The sequence below is a fragment of the Galleria mellonella genome, unplaced genomic scaffold (assembly GCF_026898425.1).
Source record: "Galleria mellonella isolate WM207_F2 unplaced genomic scaffold, CSIRO_AGI_GalMel_v1 utg19, whole genome shotgun sequence".
NCBI classification, from domain to species: domain Eukaryota; kingdom Metazoa; phylum Arthropoda; class Insecta; order Lepidoptera; family Pyralidae; genus Galleria; species Galleria mellonella.
Window position 1 is genome coordinate 3,993,945 of NW_026442028.1, and position 11,281 is coordinate 4,005,225.

At 32.1% G+C, this 11,281-nt stretch overlaps 1 protein-coding gene across 1 annotated transcript; it reads left to right on the forward strand.

Moving 5' to 3' along the window:
* Positions 1-2,553: 2,553 nt before the first annotated feature.
* LOC128200487 (probable E3 ubiquitin-protein ligase sinah) lies at positions 2,554-6,485 on the forward strand. The gene is made up of 5 exons (XM_052894081.1): positions 2,554-2,577; positions 3,140-3,257; positions 4,596-4,729; positions 5,231-5,400; positions 6,413-6,485. The coding sequence occupies exons 1-5, from the start codon at positions 2,554-2,556 to the stop codon at positions 6,483-6,485; spliced, it is 519 nt and encodes a 172-aa protein (XP_052750041.1).
* The last annotated feature ends 4,796 nt before the right edge of the window (positions 6,486-11,281 follow it).

The window sequence follows — 11,281 nt, forward strand, 5'->3', positions numbered from 1 at the left end:
TAAGGGAACTTAATGGTTGAGGCATGGGTAGCAACTTCTTTACACCAAAATCTTTACACCAAGCTAATTAATATTTTATCCGTGAATATGTAGTTCATGTTAAATCTAAATTCACGGAATGGGCAACAGTACCAAACTTAAAAGTAGAAATATTTTGTTTGCTTATGAAGACTCAATGTAAAAAATTATTCTAAAATTTTTAAAAAAGTTTGAACTAAGTCTAATTATTTTAATAAACAAATTAAGCAGTCTTCTGACAAAATTAAAACCATCAGCATTATAAATAAAGAACGATCTAAAATTGTAATCAATTTACATTAAATTATGCATTTAGTATATGACTCATCCGATTGATAATCTGGACTCATTAGCTAGAGACTAATATCGGGTTGTTCTTTATTTATCATTTGTTATCATAAAAATATTCAAACAGCTAAATGTAAAAAATGTAATGTCTGTAAAAATTATAGATATTATTAGCCACTATTTTTAATAAATGTATTGATAATGGCGTTTTTACATTTAATGTCATAAACTATTTAAATTAGAAAAATATAATTATATTTGAAAAGATAATGTTATCAAATTATAACGGACTGCTTCACAGTCAGCAATATGGTTTCACCGCCGGCAAGTCTACCACTGACGCAGGTGTTGCGCTAATGTATTTTCGAATCTTGGGAAGGTATTATAATCACATTTAGTTAATATAAGAGATAATGACATGTCTGTAGATATTCTAAAATCTCATAAAATAAATCAACTTCCTTTCTCTTTTTAAAATATTCTTTATGGTAGAGAAAATTGCAGAATAGGTGTTTGCGGATGAATATGTTTAAAATTGGACGTCAAAGTAATCAATTAGACGATGTATGTGCTATGTCTGCAATATTAAAGGTTTACAGTAATAACCTATTATTAAATTCCAGCAAAACAAAGTGTATAAAATTTACACTTCCTAATGTAAGAATAATAAATACACAGTTATTGCTTAATGACGAAATAGTAAATTTTGTTAATGATACAGTTTTTTTAGGCGGACTCGATTACAATGGGGGCCCCATATTTCAAAATTGGCCAGTAGATTTTCTGCATATGCAATTAGAAGAATTAGCAATTAAAGATAGTATAAGTTATTTCCATAGCATAAAAATGGATATAAAAAACAAAGAGAATGACAGTATTTCAAGAATATGTCAGCTTTAAAGATCCTCACAGTTACTTCACAATACATTTATGAAAATATTATGATACACGGAAGAACTTAGCGAGTTTTAAATTGAGACTGTACAAGTAGAAACTTACGGCTTATTTTACCTAAATGCGTCTGCACAAAATCAGTAATTCATTCTATGGTAATTGCATAAGATTTTATAATAAACTGCCGGAATCTGCATTAAATCTGACAGAGCCCCATTCAAATCTTATATTAAACGACTATTACAGAATCGAATTCATAGATGACAACATATCAAGTAAATAATTAGTTTATTAGCAACAACGTTATAATTTTATTTTCTCATTGCTTTCTTGATTTAATTGATTAATTTTAGAAATATGAGCGGTTTTTTGTATTAATTGTATTCTTATTGAATACTATAACTATCAGATGGCAATTGTGAGTACTTTGACGTGGTCATAAAATGTTGGTATTAAAATATGGTCGAGCGCAGTGAGACATACTTGAACGGGTGCTGCTTGTAGGGACTGGTCTGCTCTAATCACTATGCTGATTTCCTCTTATTAATTGTTTAACCAGTTGGATTTTTGAGTATTTAATTGAATTAGTGCTAATTGGTGGTTTGTATTCACACAATTAAACTTAAAAATGTAAAATAATAATAAAATTATTTAAAAGAGCATCACGCATGTTCTTCTTGGATAGCAACGTCCCTAAATTAAAAAACATCATCAAAGCTTCAATGTAAGTTTATTTGAATAAATGATTTCAACTATTCAACGTCCCTCTTAAAACATCATCGTGGTGATTATTGGCAGACCCTCCCAATAGAGGGAGACCTATGTTCAGCAGTGAAAGAAACTAAATAAGTATCCTAATCTTATTAATATTATAAATGCGAAAATTATAAATTGTAAGGTTGATGGATGAATTTTTGTTAGTTTTTCACGCAAACACTATGAAACGGATTCGAATAAAATTTGGTACACTTGTAGAATATATCCTAACATAGCAGATAAGATATTTTAAGTACTCATTCACGCGAGCAAAACTGCAGAATATTGTTAGTCTTTAATAACCCTAACTGAAAGTTAAAACGCTTCTGAAAGATAATTAACACTTCTGTTAATTATGTGAGACATCACTAATGCTTGGCGTTTTGTTGCACTTTAAAGTGTTTCAGTTTAAGCTTGAGTCTTCACAAGCGTTCGGTACGTCGACTCGTACACATGTTCTCGTACCAGTTATACGAACCTTGCGCCCTGTGGTTACACACTTCGACGTTGATATTACGTGCTAGTGTTTTGTAAAGTTTTGTGTTTATTTGTATTGTGAACCAAGTATTATCACTGCTGTGATTATTTGTTTTTAAAATGTCTTCAATATTTCAAGCATTGGTGAGTTCGAATATAATTTTACTTTAATACATAATTTTTCTGAATTGTTTTAATTTAGCATGAAGTAGTGAATATTTTTTTTGCAGTTGTTGCTAATTAGTGTGTATTTGTGTATTATAACGCGTTTACTACTGAAACATATTGGAGGAAACAATCCATATATGTATTTATCTATATTTATTATTAAAAAAAAATATATAATTTAAAAACAAAAACAAGAAAATCAACTGCGTGGGTTGTTATAAACGTTATTACACAAATAAACTGGTACTATTTGAGTTCAAATGATAATTGCAATCGGGTTTTGCGAGTGTTCAATAAGCTCAATTGGTTAATATCACAAAAGCAAGTTATGTATATTAATTTATATAGAATTTATCCGTTTGTTTTACATAATAGAGGCATAAGAAGCAGCAAAGGAAATGAAACTCGACACAGACAAGTAAATTTTGCTTCATAAAAATATTTAAAACAAATAAATAAAATTCGTATATTGTCAGATTGGCCTCGTATTATATTTATATGGTTATATTTTTAACGTTATTTCTTTTATTGTCCACAGTTTAACTCGGCGAATAATAAGAGGGATCTCTTATCCCACAATAACGTTTGTGAAGAAAACACTCTCATAACTGCCTCGGCGTTAGAATCCTCTAAGGAGCAGGCTGTCCAAATAGAAGGTAAGTAGTCAATGTTACAATGTAGAAAATTTAAATAAATATCACAACCAAATACTAATATAAAATACTTTGCAAGTCAATTTTCTGGTTTAAGTAAGATCAAAATATTTCACTAGGACACTACGTTTCATTTGGAAGTTTAACGAGTCAAATATAATAATAAACTAAACAAATAGAAATATAATACAATTATATGAGCCATAGTCGACACGATGCTATAAATAAATAATATCTATAGCAAGGCAACAAGTTACAGATTAAAATATTAGTAAAATAAATATTACAGAAAACAGCATCAAATTTGCACTCCAATAACTGCTCTGCATGACATTCGATATTATATACATTAAAAGAATGACGACTATAAATTTAAAGGAACAAATTGGCGGCGTTAATGTAACATTGCAAGGATTGTTGGAAACTATCAAGGTTCTTGCATACATTGTTATATTTTCCGCACACGTGTATAATTGGATTATGATACGATATATTATTATTACAAATCGTTATATATAACCATTTTGGTATACTTTTATTACATGTACGAAATGAAACAAGGCTTAACAATGTGCTAGTACCCCATTTATAATTTATTATTTTATAGAGAGTGATGAAATTAGATATAGATCTTACATTTATAAGAGAATTAATATTTAAGTAATTAAGTCTTAATTCATACCTATGAAATTTCCTTCTCAGACCATACTTAGTGCTCAAGAATCTAACAAAGCGTATAAATACTAACGTTAGTTAAATATCCATCAAAGTGACTTGACTATCATTATTAATACAAATAATTGTTATAAGTCTGTAAGACTTACGTATTAATAGTCTTAACGCAGGCTAGTAAATAAGTATATTTTAGTCAGATTTTATATTCTATACGTTAATATTTAATCTTATAAATAAGGTTTCAGTTACATAAATCTCGAGAAATTGAAATTCACAATTTCTTTGGAAAGTAAGTTATATTTATGATTGATAAAATTTCCAATTAAACGTATAAATATTCGAATAAGTTAGTTTAAATGTCATACCTTAAAATGACAATAAACAACACGTGAAAGATAAAATTCATTCTTCTACTAATCCTTATCTTTTAATTTATTCCTTTATTCAAACTTTGCAAATAACTGTTTGGTAGCGAAACACGAATGAAACTGACTTTATATAATGTCACAATTATAATAGGTAGTACGTAAATACATAATATATTTATAAATTTTGTGGGTGTTCCTGTAGTTACATATAGAATAAAATGTGTGGTACTACTATAAACTTTTTTATAAGTGGACTAAAAATATGCGTCAGCATAATAAAACTTATTTTTCTTTTCAGATAAATCGCCGCCATTAGTGGAGACGCCCTTAGAGCCAATAGACGAAGGTCACGCTGCACAGCGTTCATGCCACAACTACAATGAACTTCTATCAAGATTCTCAGAATGCGGTATCTGCATGGAACCCTTGCAGGTAAGAAACTACAAAAAAATTCAACGTGAATCTCCAAGAATATAAAGTTTTTGGTCAATATAAAATTGTTTGAGGCTTTTTATCGATTTTAACATCGGTGGTGACACTCGGTTATTCACATATTTTACAGAGCATAATAAATGTTAAAAGAAATAAAAATAATTTCGTGATCTAGTTTGGACTCAAAGGTCACGGTATGCGAACTTGTTAAAATAACATAGATAATTAAACAACGGGATTTTTTTAATTCTATTCTATTACTCCCGAAAAGCATCATCTTTCATATATACAAAATTGAAACATACAAACGTCCTACATAAAAGGTTTTCTAGTATGTCGTCCTTATTGGTGGATTTTTGAAGCTGACATCTAAAAAAATTGTAGTTGTTCAGACAAGGTCTTCACGAGCACTGTTACAAGTAGAGATGTGATTTTCCTAAATACATTAAGTGAACCGACCGCTGCCTAGTCTGCTCCTAATCTAGGTATTTCTCCTTTCAGTGTTGCGGTCCTTGCGTTTGCCCAATGTGTGGTGCTGTATGGTGTACAAAGTGTTCCCGCCGCACCACTCAATGTAAATGGTGCTATCATTTATTTCAAAGACCGGCTACACCATGTCTAGCATTACAGCGGCTGATCAATGACCTCATGCTGCCGTGTCGTAATTACAGGTACGATTTAATTAATAATAATCATAATAACCATTATAATAAGTGTCGCACAATAAGACCAATCGCTTGATCAGTGCTAGAACACCCTGTTAGAACTAGGCAACAAATATTTGGAATCACGACCCAATACGAATACCCAGACCCGAATCAATCTAGATTTTTTTTATATTATATATATAGTTTTCTGTATTGACTCGACACTGGCTGTTATTTCAAAATGCTTTACAACTGCATTCATAAATTTTAAATCCTATGTACATTGAAAAAGTTTTTTCTTACAACAATAGCGAGGTCTGAGGTCCGAGGCGTTGCTATAATAAATAATCTATTTTTATAGAATATCTTTGATTACGTGCTAACAGCTTAATATTTTTTAGTCATGATACATTTTTGGAGGGGGTCAATAAGTAGCATACATCTTTCTCACTCCTCATCAAACACCTTCTGCTCAAAAGGAGCCGGGCTTTTTATTTGACCAATAAAGTTTTACTAACACCAGTTATTGGCTTGGCTACAAAATCATCAAAGTATATCATAAGCTGAAAAATATTTCTACAACATTCCATATGTCGTATGTATAGATATAAAAGTATTTTAATTTAATGTTTTAACCTAAGTATGTTTGTTATTATTATTAACTGCATGGTCCCGGCATAGAATAGGTCACCCCTTTCTTTACCCTGGGTGTCGTAACAATTGACTAAGGGAGGGCAAATGTTGGGCAGCAGCGTCCCTCTTAAAACATATCTAAAGCCTAACTGTAGTCGCCGACCCACCTGCCAAGCATGTCAACTACTGACAAAACCCTCGACGGGGAGGATTATCAAGGGTTCAGCAGTGGACAGTTAACAACTGTAGTAATAATAATAAAAAATATAAAAAAGGAGTTGATATATTCCAGGTTAATAGACTTCAAAACTGTTTGAACGATCTTCACGTAATAACCTGGAATAAGAAGTGCAGGTATTGATTATTTTTGTTTTCATTAATATTTTATCCATTTTGTTCCCAGCCGAGGGTGTAGAGATCAGCTCACAGCTGCCACCAGAGCGAAACACGAGGAGGATTGTAAATTCAAGGCTTGATAATAATAATAATAATAAATAATCTTTATTTCACTCTTTGTTACAATATAATTTGAAGTCCCTAACTCCCGAGGTAGGTATGAAAAAACCTGTGTTTCAGGACATTTTTAGTGAAACAATATGAAACAGAGAAGTAACAAATGCAAAAACAAAAATTACAATGGAGCCCATAATTTTAGAAAAACAATAATTTATGGGTTCAGTGAAGTTGTGATAAAAATGTATGCGTGTGTGTGTGTGTGTGTGTGTGTGTGTGTGTGTGTGTGTGTGTGTGTGTGTGTGTGTGTGTGTGTGTGTGTGTGTGTGTGTGTGTGTGGATGTGTGTGCGTGTGTATATATGACATATGAATAGGTTATGTATAAGTGTATGTATATGTGAGAAAAGATGGATGTGTAGGAGTGTGTATATGTAAATTTAAGAATAAGTAGCATTACGCCTATGATGTTGTATTATAAGCTACTCATAGTTACTAATTTACAAAAGTGTCAATTCAATAGTAATTCCGTCCGATCATAGTCTAAATTTAGAAGCCAATTATTTTTAAGACCATTTATAAGAGACATAACCTTTATTTCATCTGGTGGGATTAATACAATCGAGTTCGGGTTAGAAGGAATGTTAAAATTGTTTAATGACTGGTTATGTATATTCGATTCTATTATATTGTCTACTAACTGCTTACCAATGTTTGAAAAATAGTTATTAATATTCATTATGTCATTGGATTCATTATACACAGAAAGTAAACAGTCTCTGGCGGAAGTTTTCGATCTTTTATAATTTATTATGGAATTTACAGAGATTTATACATATACAGGAATTTATACATATATAGGCTTCTACTAAGTTTAAAGTTATTTAGCTATTTTAACTTAATTCAGTGAGTAAGAAACATCTAAAACTCTTATAAAAACATTTTAAATTTATCCAAACAAAAATGTAAATAACTCGTTGTCTACATAAAACCGTACAATGACTGGTACTCTCAGCAATAAACTCTAGTTATTGTACTCACAAACAAATAGACAGCTCGTCTACTTTGTATTATTTTATTCAAAAGCAGTAAGTGGAAAGTTTAGCAAAACAACAATACCACGAACTGTTACAACCTTCTCACCAATAAATTCACACGTGGTCACGAATTACAATGTATTTATGATTATTTTATACATTTATATAATATAATCATAAATATAACTACTAATGCTATTTAAAGTTAAAGATACTGAAAAAAATATGAACCATTCACTGATTTTATTTAGTTCATAGGTAGAGAAAGCAGCACCATATTCTAACCAGTAGTTTTTGCATGTAATAAATTGATTTAACATTAACATGTGTTGAAATAACCGAGGCTGCTGCAGCTGTACATAAGCTAGGAATATTGGTATAATAGTATTGGCGTTAGATTCTTATCTGACAGCGCAGCAGTACTAAAAGCATTACGAAACAACAAGACAAACAACAAATTAATAATTGAATGCCACCATTCACTGAAGATATCTTCTAATAACCGAGTTATCCTCCAATGGATAAGAGGGCACAGTGGATCTTATGGTGACGATGCCGCAGACGAACTAGCTAGAAGAGGCTCAGGAACGAGGGTGGCAGGCCCGTATCCACTTCTTCCTCTTCCGTTCTCGCAATTTCGAATATGGATTCGTCAAAGATCCGCTGACAAACAAAACCAAAGATGGATACAGGCTACTGATTGCAGACAATAAAATTGGCCGTACCTATGTTGAACCAACGACTATCAAAACGTTTATTACATCTAGATAGAAAAAACCTCAAAATAATGATAGGGACAATAACGGCCCATTGCCCATTAAACAAACATTTATACACAATAGGAGCCACAGGCAGCCCTCTATGTCGAAGCTGTTTCGACGCCGAAGAAACGGCTGGACTACACACTTTTTTTTTATATTCTCATGTAAATAAATTTAAATTTCTATGCAAAAGCAGGTACAGAATATTCAGACTTGTGGGCTTAGGATCGTTTACAGTTCCCAGTATCAATGTCCGTAATTCACAAGGACCCAAAGAAAGGCAAAGTAAACAATACAACGACTTGTAGATAAATGGCAAACGAATCAATAGAATCGATTCGGTCAGCCCTCGCTTAGAAAAAAACAAGACAGAGAACAAGAGAGTAACGGTAAATTCATTTGCCACTTCCTTAATAATAATAAAGTATACGCTAGCATAGCCCATGTGGTTCTGGCATAGAATAGACTAACCCTTCTTTTCCCGTGTGTGTTGTAAGAGGCAACTACGGGAGGGCGAGGGATGGGCACTAGCGTCTCTCTTAAAACATCTCTAATGCTAATTACAGTTGCCAATTCACTTGTCAAGCGTGGCAACTACTGGCAGAAGGCTTATGTTCAGCAGTGGGCAGTTAAAGGCTGATATTTTAAGTAACTAGACACGTGGTTGAAATATCTATAATTATTACTAATTAACAATGAACAAGTTCCTTAAACTATTTAAATGAAAATAGGTATCAGTAATAATCAATTAATACTAAGTTTCTACGCATTGAGCAGATTTAGTACTGGCGAAATTAGTGTTAGATTTACAATATCGTGATCCTATTATTACTACTAATTCAAATACACTTGGTATAACTACCACAATACAACACTTTATGAATTCACTGAGAGACTCTCCAACAATGGAGAGTTTCACCTCTCCAGAGGAGAAAAAAGGACGATTCGACGACAGCGAGTCATTCATATGCCACGTGTTTTTTTTTTATTGGGGATAATGGTATGGTAACCCCGGCTGCGCTATCGGTATACGCTGACGGGATACCAGTGAAGGATGATAGGTGACAATGAAAGCAGGTCAATTAGCTCATCGTGATGATTTCCACTAGAATTAAGGTGAAAAAAGGACGATTCGACGACGACGAGCAAGTTATTTATATGCCACGTGTTGCGACCAAACGCAATTAGAAGTAGGCATTGGCAATCATATTCATCACCACACCCTCTATTTCAAGATGTAGTGTAAAAGAAACTGTGGGTGATATGATGATGATGATGATAACACGTATGATGATGATACGCTAGCATAGTACTTCATAGTAGCGTATGTATTAGCTAAGTACATTTACACACACGCACATGGCATTATATTTTATAATAAGATACCGAAGGATATTTTAACGTAATTCAGCAAGTAAAAACATCCAAAACTCTACATACAAAAACTTAAATAACTCGTTCTCTACATAAAACGATTCTATGACTAATACCCTCAGCAATAAACTCTAGTTATTGTACTTACAAACAAATAGACAACTCGTCTTTGTATTGTTCTGTACAAAAGCAGTAAGTGGAAAGTTTAGCAGAAAAATAATACCACGAACTATTTTCTATTACTTAGAGGATATACAGTACAACGTTATCAATATAAGAATAAAAGAAAAGATTCCTTTCGTGCAGGTAATCAGAATACAATAGAATAAATGTTTATTGTGAGCTGTACATTATAATAATTCGTAAGATGTTCATAACGTCTTAAAGGAAATTTACATAGCCTACCCATACATCGGGCATACAATACAATTACATAACATTAATAATTTTTCAGTTATACACTGAAGTCGCCATTAAAGTTCAAAACAGAATAAAATATAACAATCAACAATAGTAAATTAACACGTGGTCACAATCACAATATAATTATGACTATTTTATCCATCGAACTGACTGTGGAAGAGATCGCGGGGTACAGGGGCAGCGAAGAGCGGACTCGCAGCTCGCTGGCGGCAGACCAGAAGAGCAGACAGGAACATGCATACACACAGTATATTATGTATACACATAATACACGCGTAGAATTACCGCGACGATCTTATAGGAGAGCCTAGGTCTGTCACGGAAAGGCTATAGCAGTGCCGTGATGCTTAAAAGCGTCTCCATACAAATGCATACGTTTTGCTCTCACATTGTGTCGTGACGATAAAAACGTACGATATCGTGAAATTCTACGGAAAAATATAAACATTCCCATTGGTTGCCGCCACTTCTATCTTCTCCTCCACTCCTGCTTATACCGATGTCTTCTATTTATTTTTATTTATTTATTTAAGGACAATTAACAAAGCATACATTTATATCTACTTAAAATACATGATAATATTTTATTTATTTGGCGTCATAAAACTTCATTGAAAAGCATATAATAATAGGTACATATCGTTAATTTAATAGTTTCTTCAAATATTCTAAATAAGTAACTACAAGAAAATGACTCAGCCATTATTAGTACTTAATATTTTTTTAAATTAAATATCTATAATTACATGGCAGTATTGGGTAATGCGAAAAAACCCGTAAATAAAATGTCATTATCTCTAATTATGCATTACACTCTATTACTTTAATAGATCTTTGTATCTGGTTTGATAGTTGAGAGATCTGGGTGTTTTGATGTCTGAAGACTTTATTCTTAGAACGTATATTGTCGAACTGTGCACTCAAGGATTCTGAACTATCAGATTTGTATTGCGACAAACACAATAATTGGATTGCATATAAACTATTAAAATGCTACATAATGCTTTTGTTTGTAGACAATTAGAAAGTAATTCTAATGATTATTACATGACATTATCATAATTAGCCAAATGTAATAATATATAATGACAAAAGATAATTAACATTCCTGCCAATGCCCAACTAATTATATGAGTCATCACTAATGCTTGAAGTTTTGTCGTGCTTCATAGTATAGTTGTTTCAGTTCAAGCTTGAGTCTTCACAAGCGTTCGGTACCCCAACTC

What these genes read in the sequence shown, in the direction of transcription:
- LOC128200487 (XM_052894081.1), top strand. Translation starts at nt 2,554, where the DNA reads ATGTCTTCAATATTTCAAGCATTG. An exon ending in CTTCAATATTTCAAGCATTG is followed by an intron (nt 2,578 to 3,139) that starts GTGAGTTCGAAT and finishes TATTGTCCACAG; the next exon opens with TTTAACTCGGCGAATAATAA. An exon ending in GCAGGCTGTCCAAATAGAAG is followed by an intron (nt 3,258 to 4,595) that starts GTAAGTAGTCAA and finishes TTTTCTTTTCAG; the next exon opens with ATAAATCGCCGCCATTAGTG.